At 39.3% G+C, this 12,070-nt stretch overlaps 1 protein-coding gene across 1 annotated transcript; it reads right to left on the bottom strand.

Moving 5' to 3' along the window:
- Window positions 1-4,074: 4,074 nt before the first annotated feature.
- On the bottom strand, window positions 4,075-9,737 carry LOC119654637 (phospholipase A2-like). Its single transcript, XM_038060112.1, has 2 exons — window positions 9,354-9,737; window positions 4,075-4,372 (listed from the first exon to the last, which is right to left on the bottom strand). The coding sequence occupies exons 1-2, from the start codon at window positions 9,674-9,676 to the stop codon at window positions 4,123-4,125; spliced, it is 573 nt and encodes a 190-aa protein (XP_037916040.1). The 5' UTR covers window positions 9,677-9,737; the 3' UTR covers window positions 4,075-4,122.
- Window positions 9,738-12,070: the final 2,333 nt, after the last annotated feature.

Raw genomic sequence — 12,070 nt, forward strand, 5'->3', positions numbered from 1 at the left:
GGCAGATCTCCCATCAGGTGCGGTTCCAAGGTCGGTCATCTCCGCAGATCACATGCACTACCCTCTTGTTGAAAATCATCCAGGGTTATCCTCCAGTAAAAGAGGGGCGCTGACATCTTTCACTGATCTTTGAATGTGACAGCAACTCCGGTAGTATCTACAGACGAGCTGTTAGAGGTATGCAGCAGAATAGGTGACAACAAACCTCTGCGCCTGGATGGAATACCAAATAGGGCCCTTAAGGGGTTATATCTCTTTAGATTTTATTTTTTCGTCATTTTGTTTTATTGGCTTAAAATATGCTAAAACATCCCTGGATTCGTAATAATAATAATAATTGTTGGCGCAACAATCCAATTGGATCAGGGCTTTGAAGTGTGTTAGAGCGCTTCATTCAAGACGGTAACGGTACACTACAGAATTACACTACCCTATAGGAGGCAGTGGGGTCAACCTTGCGCTCGCCCCAGATTATTACCCTGATTTGGCTCAGGTAGTCATTCACAGCTGACTGGTATCCGACGTCAAATTACGATACAAATCTCGCTGCCACCATTAAGATTTGAAACGCGACCTTTCGTATGTCAGCCTTGTGCTCTAACCAGTCAGCTATCCGTAAACTAGATTCATAACCAACAGCAATTTGTACGTGTTTTTTTCGAAACCACGTTTTCGAAATCGGTGAACAGTAAAACTCTTCTTTTGATTATATAGTGAAGCATACACGATTTTAGTAATTGATGGGGAGAATTCTTTTTAATAATTTTTCAACTAAAATTTTTGCATCTAAAAAACGATTTTGGTTTCTAAGCCCCACTATAAAATTATAATCGTGTGTACTTCACTTATGCTTCTAGATAGTGATCCAATGGTGTTCTGCTGCTCGCCGCAGAGGGCTTCTAAAAAATCTTCTTTCGTTTATATGGCCCTACAGCCGCCACCTTTTTAAAAAAGTGTCAATAATAATTTCGTACCCCTGAAGAGCTGCTTAATCGATTGGTATATTGCTTGAAGGCTATAATTTAAAAACGTGCTCACAGAAAAAAAACCCTTTTTTTGAGTGCTCCAAACCTATATAACCCCTTAAGGTCCACAGGAAATCAAGACCGGACATGTTCGCTGAGCGTTCATGTCAACTATACTGGGTGAACTTACTAGGAGTGGAACAGTCAAGAGTGCCTATGGGAGATATGAACCCCCTCACCAAGAAGTGTCTAAGGATCATAATGGGAATACAGGCCACTGCAACCTAAAATTCCGCCCGGGGAATCCAGGGATATTTGCGGACACTATCTGTAGATTCTGTGAGGAGAGTGACGAAAACCTCCATACATATTCTGGGACAATGTCTGGCCTTTGTGCAAAGTAGACTAATACACCTGGCGGAATCCTTAAGAAAACATCTTGAAATTCCTGCCGGTTATGGGCTTGATCGACATACTATAGTTAATATGTATATTACACCCAATAAAGGGGCACAACAATTCATTTAACAGGCGGTGCAACCAGTATTATTAGGCAGGAATCGAATGCTTGCATCGGAATGGGGATTCAAACCTAACAATCAAATACCTTCGAGTAATAATAGATGCTGGCTGAGTTTCAAGCAGCATTTAGAACAACAACAAGATAATGCCAAACGTTAGGGGTCAGCGATCCATTAGCTGGCTGCTTACAACTAGAAAGGTAAGGTCTATGTTGTTCTACCCCTTAAGAATGAGCTGTGGCTTCAGAACCGTCTCAAATATACCATTATATTACGTTACGTTGTACGTTACGATGAGGTAAGGCGAGTATGTGGAAAACACTTAAAGGAAGAATTGCTGAGTAGACTTAAACAACAATAGGAACGGGCAAAAGGGTAGATAAGCTTGCAGATCGTTTCCAACATTTAACAGGTTTGAATCCATAGATGGCACGGAGAGACGAATTAAAATCTCATGCAATTTACAACGGAGCATGGCAGGTACGGCATATACCTGCATAGGTTCAGATTGGACAGCTCACCTAAGTGTCCCAGTTATGACGGTAACCCGGTGGGCCCGGAGCGTGTCTTCGTCCATTGTCCTGGACTGGACATGAAGAGTATGAAGGAGACATTAGGAGAGAAGAAAGAAGCCTAATTAGGGAAATGAAATTCCAGGAGAAATGTAATTGATGAAAGAGGTGATTAAAAGCAGCGTAATATATATTACGCTACAAAGAGGATAGGAGCTAGGGATAAGTTTTAGTGGGTAAAAATCCCACACGTTAGTACCATATGAGCCAGGGTCCTTGGAACATTTCCACCTCAAATAAAAGACAAAAAGACAGAGAGACGATGAATCGACTTTAATAAGGCGTTGTTTTACACAGAACTTTCTACTACTCTATGTAATCCCTAACGAAAGACCAGCAGAAGTGTGGCTTATAGGACCTGTCCTACTTAGTACGTTGTGTCCCATTACAACCATCTAAAATAACAATTTACAACATAGTCCACCATAAACTAATGGTTATTGCGTTATAATGTAGTATTTTGCGAAACCACCTCGAAGCAAGGGCGCAGCGTACAATCAGCCAATTACTACTCCCTAGTTTATCCTAATCGGTCTGTAATCACGCTGCCATAAATCTACATAGTGTCATAGATCAAACAAGGGACCCTGTGGAATGGCGTAGTTGGAGCCCTATCATGCCCGGACAAAATGTGGCGATCAATATCTCACGTCCGGTGCAATTATCGACAGAAATTCAATTAGGTAAAGTGTTGGGCATCGCACATAATATGTAACGCCATTGTTGTTGGAGACTAAGCCATGCTTCAAACCAGCCGACTAGCTCAACTCGCTGTGTTCAAATGGCGCAGCTATTGGCGCACCATGCACCCCGTCAAGGTGCGTTAATGGTTCCAATAATTTCAACTGCAATTTATCATTTAATTTTCACGTCCCGTGTGTAAAGTTTAGGGCAGAGAGGGTAAGGTGAACACACTAATACTCATTGCTGGTAGTTAAGTTGAAGATTTGAGGAGTTACCGCTTTGGGAAGTTATTTCGTCACTTCTGCTCTGAAACTATGTTTTCAGACTTAAATGATCAAATAGAGGGCAAGGTCGGCAATAAGTACAACTATAATATCCTTGGGTAGTCTAAATAGCAGTCCATACGAAATGTCCCTGTACTGGAAGTAGAATGCTATGTATAGTAAGCAATGAAAACGGCCAATTGCATGGTAAATCTGACTGCAAACTTAGATCCTGTTTCGATCGGCAGCCCGATGTTAATCCGTACATAGCCCCAAGGCACACCATGCCGGGCTCCAAATCCATACGATTTTCTAGAAGATGATGATTCTTTCACCTCCGTTAATATCCATTCAGCTTCTAAATCTCGCCTGTCGATTGGCCACGTACGGAACGGTGTGAGGTTGGAAATATATTGTTTGATTTATGTTTGGGTAATTGTTAGTTTTTGGTTAACAATTTTCTGCAATTTACTGGCATTTCTTGCTTTTGGCCGACTGCGGGATCGTTTCAGCGGACCGTGTGGCGTGCTAAGTGATTTAAATTGCCGATTTATTAGCCAGGCCAATGATGATTTATGTGAATTAGGTGGATGAACGTGAAACTTCTCTCGTGGACGGAGTCTTTTATTTTAACATGAGTTATTTATTTATTATTCGCTAGTTGATTAATTAGCAGATAAAATTTGTAGTAAACTTTTATCCAGAATGATTGCAAACAAAAATAAGCAATCGTCTTCGGTTTAATGGCAATTTTGATGGCAATATCTTCATTATCACTTTTGGTGGTCAAGAAATATTATTGGAAAACGGAGATTAATTTGTTAGAGATTGAAACGGTACTGAACATTATCATGGGTGATTAATCTCTTTAACCTTTTGAAACAGTATCGTCTTTGACGTATTAGCAAAATCTTGATATTGAGTTTAGCATTGGAAGTTGTGTAAATAGTGTATCTTCTCAAGAAAACTTTCTCCAAAGTTGACAATAGACTTTAATTAGGCAATAAATTACAAATGCTGGAATTTTTTGACGGATTTCCCTTGGAATTATATTTCTATCCTGATATTAAGAACAATCTGAAATTTCCTTCATTGAATTTTATTAAACATGGAGACATTATTCAGTGAAAAATGGAATGTCAAACCATTGCCATTTCTTAGGCTTATCCTTCTGCATTTTATACTTGATGCACCGTTTACGACGTGTAACGAAACCGCGTTGAAATTCTGTACACTCAATAACTGGGTGGTCCTGCCTGTAACATGTATTCCTGGCATTGAAATATAATTTACCAATCGTCCATGAAATCATATCGTTCGCTTTCTTCAAACAATTAATAAACTTCTGTTCGCAGTCGCAACATAGCCTAAAAGCAAAAAGAAAAATTATTATGTTATCATCGTCGTAAACATGAAAATATTCAGATATTCATTCGGTATTAAGGAAGAGGATAACGCGTAAGGAATTTCATGCAATCTGTGACAATCATAGTATAATAAAAACTTGGAAACAATCACTTCGTTGTGGAGCACTTTAAACAAGTCCAAGTCCAAGTCGAAGACGTGGGCTATTCCCTATCTAAGTAAGTTATATAAACGCGGATGTTCCGCGAGATAATTAGGGACTTTTTAGAGTGAGATTTTAAGAATGAAGAAAAATAAGAGAAATCTGTAGTCTAACATCCCTTTATACTTTAGACTTGATAAGGCGTGACTTTGTCATTCCGACCCTTCGTGGCTTCTTTGTGTCTAATTAGGAATCGGATGCTCCTTTACCGTGAAAGGTCTGTAGGGAAAAACTTTCCAGACTTTACAAACCAAGTACCATATTCTGTGAAAAAATGTTTCTCCCCCTGTCGCATATATGGAGAGACTCTCTTAAGGCCAACAAAAAATGATGCCACCCGTACTGGGGAAAAATTGTAAAAATTGCTTATCTGCAAAGTTTTTGATTTTGATTATTTTCAGCTGTATTGAGGTTCAGATTCTTAGAAAATAAGTTAGTGGGTAGTGTCTAGTTTGAGAATGGGTCCATGAAAGAAATTATCCCCTCTTACATCAAACGCCAGAATTGATGCCAATTTTGGGAATTACTCATATAACTCAAATAACTAAAAAAAGTAGTTCATCCCAATGTAATGTTGCTCACTGCATGCGAGGGTAGCGTATCGATGGGAGTAATCGTTTTTGAGATAATACATGTGACAGACAGACAGACAGCAATCCGATTTTAGTCAGGCTTTATTTTATACAAACCAATTGAGATTGTGCAAATGAGGCGCTTATTCTTAAGTGCTGATATCAGTCCACAAAAGAGCTCTGGATAATTTTTTTTCACAAAGGCAAGCATTTTTACCATCGATCGAAACTCTAGCCTATTCTATGATCTCGTTCAATTTTTGCTTGCATAACACCATCCCTCCTATTTTATTGGCTTTTAGAGGCCTAAATGAAGGAGAGCCGTTTTCTTTTGAACCCGTCATTTGTTAACGCATCCCAAATTTCATTTCCTTGTCCGCAGTGATAGTAAATACTCACGGATCTTTTGAAATTACAGACCCAGTAGGGCGCAGTAGAGATGTTCTCGAGAAATGTAACTGGTGCGGCCTCTCGGAAAAATAACAATCATATTTTAGATGGAGATATGTGAAATTTTATTGGCAGCAGAAGAATGTTTGCAATAAAAATGGCAATCCACACCGTTTGAATCTATTCATACAGCAAGGCAGCATTATCAGTACTAAACAAATGCGATATATAAAGGCAGCTAATATGGAGTTACCATCAGGCACTGCTGTGAAGAAAGTTCTCAGATTCGGCCACTGAATAAGCGATCTTCAGGGATAGCACAATGAGCCTAAGGTCTAAGTGCTCGGAGCACTGTAAAGTAAAGGTCTAAAGTAAAGCTCCACAGTAACCACTTGAGTTATATATTTCTAAACAATTTTCGATGTGATTAATGAATTTTTCAAGATTGCTTGGCTGTCCAATAATTGGCCTGGTTCTCGCCTTTAGATCGATAGTACTTCAGCCTGAAAGTGGTGGAAGTGGCGAAAGCACACCTCGTTAGGATCGCCTTTCATTGCCTCTATCTTCAGGTAGCGATTAACATTTACTACTTAACTTAGTTGTCATCAACACCATGTACTCTAACACTATCATTAAATTTTAGATAAGGCGCACAGTTAAAGTCTTCTTCGTTACTTATAAACACTCCCGTCGCGTACTTACTTTTCAAAGTTGCATCCTCTGTCTTGGAAAAAATTAAGAGCAGACAGACAGGACTTTCCACGCTGGTAATCATGATGGTTTTAACGGGTACGATCTTTGTTGTGAGTATGGCACTCAACAGTGATGATATTAACCTGAATCGTCTTTACTTTTGCATAGTCCTGACCTTCTGTCATAAACCAGACTAAGACATGTTAGGAAAATATTTCCCAGAGGTCGCTCTAGGTGCTGTATACCCTGCTTTAGCATCGCTTCATAGGTGTTGTCTATACCAGATGCTTTGAAGTCCCTAATACATAGTATAGTAACTCTCCTGATTGCTCCAACAATTTTGGCATCAGGACACAGGTTTTCGCTCTTGCAGACCTTGAATCGAAGAAGATTCTAGCCCCCTTTACTGATCCAATGCCACAGATTTTATTAAACTGAATACAAGGCTCTTATACCAACAATTTTCTAAGGGCAGTCCCGCAATTTTGCCAACCTTGCTTCCGGTAGAAAAGAAGAGCCTAATGTGAAAACCGATGCAAACTGAAGAATCTACGTCCGCTGTGGCCCTCACTTGGACTTATCCTGAATCGTTCCGCCGAAACTTTCGCTTTCTCCGATTTATCAGGATATTGCGACACCTGGCGGGGCAGCGACACTCACGTCTCCATTCCCAAGAAGCTTTGAATTCCTTCGTGATACATCCCATTGCCTTCTGCTTGACGTCATGCCAGGTTTACGGTGTCCAATCTGAATGGCTCTATTTCTACATACCGGTATGCGACCAATTGCGTTCACATCAACAGCTTTTCTTTCTTCCGTTCGGCGGAAGTGATGGTTCTGACAGTCAAGATTTAGCCCGTAATCCATTCTCCTGGCTGAAGTTTCTTTCACCTGTGCCTTTCTCTCCTGTTTCCTGAAAGATTAAAGGAACACTACCACCGACGGACCGGCCGTAGTCGAGCACCCTATATACAGCATATAATTAATCTTATGGTTCTAGGATTTACTTAAGGGGATTGCCAATCAATTTCCAAAAAAATATAGTAATATGCCCTTATTAACTATATTAAGAAAAATAACCCTATAGCTACGACGAGTAAGTGATCACTTTCAAGGGGACCTTTACAACTAATGTCAAACCTAATCCCGGCTTCGGAGAGTACTAATCGAGACCTTTCATTTGGTACCCTACGCGACTATATTCGGTAAAAGAAATGTACACCCCGTTTCAACTCAACATAGAACAGTGTTAGTCACCACCTGCATGGGCGTTCCCAGTTCCAAACTCCCTGCCAAATTCCATGTCAATAGGAATGACCATTTCTGAGAAAAGTGCGTGTAACAGACAGACAGGGAAACGGTGAATCGATTTTAATAAGGCTTTGTTTTCAACGAAGAGGAAGGATGTTTTAAAGAGTTGTTGTTTTCCGCATAGCTAAAAACTACATGCAGATGATAATTGCAACGTAGTTGGAATTGATCGTTGTCCTTGAAGCAGTATTTTCGATTGTTTCATATTACATACGATTGTGTCCACATTCTCCGCTGGTCCTTGGTTCTTCATTTTAAAATTTATGCTCGTGACTTTTGAAAACCACAACCAACAGGTGTGAGAAAAGATGATTATTCATTTACGCATTGTTCTTCTTTGTAAATAGGGTAGTTGCTTCTAAATTTTGTTTTTAAATAAAATTACAATTAACTAAATACGTAACGCACAGAAAGAAAAATATTAGTGCTAAGAAAACCCCCCAGCAAAAGAATACGATTATGCACTTTATTCGTTAGTTATAAAAATTGAAATCTATATGTAGCTTCTTGGTTGGAATCTAAAAAAAATCGTAAATCCTAAAACGTCAAAGGGAAGTGCACCAATAAAGAAATATGACTTTACCGTACATTTGTTTTATCCCTTTCGGTTACCACCATATTTAAGGTCATCCTTTTTGGGTATTATTGTTGGAATGAACTTTAGGGCAAAAAGGGGAGTATTTTTATATCATACGAAACGACAAGCAAGCCTCTCCAGATAATACACTGACTGCACTGACTGTTTTATAGAAAAACCAAAATTTATTCAACATTGGTTTGGTTTGGTCAGGGGATGTTTATGCCTGTTTCTGAACTTGTCCTGCCGCTGTAGATTGAGGTATGGTCTTACTGTAAACATTATAAAATTTTATAAAGAAAGATACAGTGTAGATTTCCAATATTCCCAGCAAAAATGATTCTTTTAAATTTCGAAAGCACGTTATTTTTCTTTAGCGCTCTTAAGGAAACTTGGAACCTTGGTGCGCTGCTATAGAAACTTGCTTGGTCATATCAAGAGTCTGGACGCCTTCGAAAATCTCAAACGACTGTTGCTTAACAGAAAACGGGCCTAATCTTCGGCGACCTGACCAATTGACAGCCTTTAATCACCTCCTATTTACTTTAGGTTCAACTAGTTGTTTGTGATTTTCTAAAAATTAAAGAAGACTGAAGGTCACGGTTGAAATCTTACTTACTCGGAAGAGTACCATGCTAATCAACATGTGTACTTCAGTTGCAATTTGGAGAACAGTATCAGAACACATGGGAAATGCAGCTAATACGCGTTCTAGAACGGTGAATTCGAAAAAATGCCTCTGCCGCTCAAAACAATTTTGTCCCATTGGGCTAAATCGATTCTTATCACAAAGATGGATTCTATCCGAAAAACTTTGAAGCGTAAAGGGTGCTCTTCTCTTATCTCTGGATAGCAGTCACTTATATCTCAAACATGGGAGTTCATTGAAATAAGCGGAATGCTGAAGGTTATATTTTATGTATCTGAGCTAATTATTTGAAAAATCAATCCTCAAAGTTCCATTACGAGCACGATACGATTGAATTGAGTGGCTATGGAGGGAACTTGGACCAAACAATACAATAATGGTTACCATAATGACTAGCGCACTGCAATCGAGATTCAGATTCACCATGTCTCTCTAGCACTCTACCAAGGGGAACTATTCAAATGACGAGAAATTCCCTTATTTCCCTATTCCCTACTTTTAATGTTAAAATTGGATGATAATACAAAGGTTCTCTTTTGCACGTTTTTTTCATTTTACACCAAACTATACACACTACATATATATTTACCTCGTAAAACTATCTGGATTTTCAAGACCATGCTTTGATTTTCGTGGCAAAATCAAGTCTCCACAGTTATCGTGTTCCCTGCAACACTTGTCTGTCTCCCGATAGGTTCCCAAGTCATTGTAATTTTTCGCAATATCACCTGGACCGCACCATTTGGTGCCGGGAAATATCATAGTTTCTGTATTCCCCGTGATATTCGTAACAGTTACAGGTTTTCCATAAATATCATCGTCTTCAAAGATACTGTACTCCTCGAAATTCGCATAAACTTTATTTACAGTGGATATGGCAAAGAAAAAACAAAGAATTACTTTGAGCCACATTTTTAATCACGAATTAGTTAACCGATTGGCAAATAAACACAGACTGAATAGAATTTTCTATTAAAATAAATTTGGAAATGGAAAATGTATGATTAATTGAATGAAGGTTATCATGAATCGTTGATAACCGGAAATGTTTAAAATATTTCAATATTTATTTACATTTTTTCGTAATAGATTAGGTCAAGATAACCGTCAAGGCAATAATAAACAGTTGGTTACATTTGTGCTAATCTCTAGTTGTAGATGCTACTCCACATTACTTACTTACGAATATTTATTAAGGAAGGAGCATTTAGTTCATTGTTGCCTGCTTAAAGTTTCCTACAGTAATGTATATACCTACGCAGCATTGCCGTTGTTTTTTGAAAATTTCCCCTAGTTCTACGCCACATGCTTTTAAAGCGACCACTCGTCAGTTATTTCGAAGTAGTGAATCCTTTCACCCGATATAAATAGGAAGTTGTCACTCGTTTTCAATGTGATCTATCCACTGCCATTGTCGCCCTCTAATTAACACAACTATACGTATTTAGGCAACAACGCGATTCTTTTTTGGAAATGAAATACATGACTGCCATAACTCTCTATTTGAGCCAGGCAGCGTCAACCAACAACCACACTGTTCTATACCACCTATTTCTAGAGCAACCCATTCGTCGGCCATCCTAGGATAGTGGTTAACCACAATTGAATTGCCAACGTTCCTTCATCCTATTTACGTTCCTTCGTCCTATTTACTGCCACTTCGCTTTGTGATCAACAGGTATTAGCTCGTACGCCAACCAAGTTCTTAATTAAGTCGCGGATAGAAAGTTACTGCCAAATGACAAGCCAGCGACAAGAATCGGCAGAAGCTTGGGTTTTTGAGTAATAGTGGCAGTAACTTTCTATTTATATATATAGTAGCACAGAGAGAACACTGTACGAATGTAGCGTTATTAATGCGTCGAACTTCATCAAGCTGGATATCGTCGTCGACAAAAGCAAGGGTTCCTAGATATACGAACTGATCAGCCCCGTTGACGTTCCGCTGATTAATGCAAATAGGAAAACTGCGATGATCAGCCAGACTGACAACCTTGGTTTTGTTGGTGTTTATCTTGAGTGCCACTCTGCTTGCCTCCTTTTCTAGATTCAGAATCTTTTGGTCGCAGATTTCGTCAGTGTACTTCATGTCCTCTAGCTAAGGCACCATGAAGAGTGTGAGCGATAACGAAAAGGAAACTTATAAGTGGCAAGTTGCAGCCCAGGTGAACTCCACTTTGGAGTTCAATTTCTTTTGAGATTTTGTCTTGATAAAACATGTCACATTTTGCATCGGTATATATTGTTCTGATAGTAGTTATTAGTTCCTCCGGAATGCCTGTTCTATGTAAAGCATTCCAAATATGCTCCCTATTCGCCCCTTCACAAGCTTTCTTGAAATTGATAAAGAGCGGGTGAAGCGGACAATGTTCCACAATGATCTCAATGTGATCGGTATATCCTCACCGGTGAGGAAGCGTTGGATTACAGAGGCTGCATGAAAATTTCCTCAGGGAGGCCATTCAGGCTAGTGGCTTTACCCCATATGAGTGTATTCATGGCGAGAGGTGGGATTTCACCGGGTGTTATATGATTCAGAATCGTGGTGAAACACTCCTTCCAAACTTACAGCTGCTCATGATCATGGGTGAGAACCCTACAGTTAGCATTCCTCACGTACTTGCAACACCGTAGCGAACTCGTTAATAATGTGTAAAGCAATACAAACTTCATTAGTTTCGTCTTTTCGCCGCTATAAATATCATCCCAGTTGTATGTTGGGCAAGTTCCAACCTGCAGTTTTCAAGCCAAGACTTTTTCTTCCAGATAATCTCGCTCGCATAAATTTCGACTTCGTCATTGTGACGGGATGCTAGCCCAACCGGGCGTCATCTGCGAAATCGACAACAACGCCTTGCTGAGACACTGTTAGTCACAGGATGCTATCATATACACATTATGTTAATATAATGATATGATACAATATGTTTTATAGCAGAGGACCGAGAACAAGCCCCTGTGAAATGCTTGCCATTATATTGTGTCTTCAACCATTCGCCGAAATAATGAAGCAGTTTTTTCTGCCGCAAATAATTAAAGATTACACTTAACATATAGTCTGACGTTTGTTTATTATATCAACGGTTAACAGTAACCAGTATTTTTCTGTCAAACTCCTTTTTGGGTAGATTATAAGCCACTTTAGTCGCGCTATTGGTGACCAACCCTTCCGGATGCCAACCTGTTAGTATGGCAAAGAACCAATTTTATCAATTAGGGACAGCCGGTTATAAATTATAGCTTTAGAAGCTTTACTATAGTACCTAAAACACAGATAGGCCCTATGAATTGGCCCACTAAACTGTT

The sequence above is a fragment of the Hermetia illucens genome, chromosome 4 (genome assembly GCF_905115235.1).
Source record: "Hermetia illucens chromosome 4, iHerIll2.2.curated.20191125, whole genome shotgun sequence".
NCBI lineage: Eukaryota > Metazoa > Arthropoda > Insecta > Diptera > Stratiomyidae > Hermetia > Hermetia illucens.

Bases quoted from the DNA above. Each gene is read 5' to 3' on its own strand.
- LOC119654637 (XM_038060112.1), bottom strand. From the start codon at position 9,676: ATGTGGCTCAAAGTAATTCTTTGTTTTTTCTTTGCCATATCCACTGTA. The intron at 4,373-9,353 runs GTAAATATATAT...TTTTGCTTTTAG, and splicing joins AATCCAGATAGTTTTACGAG to GCTATGTTGCGACTGCGAAC.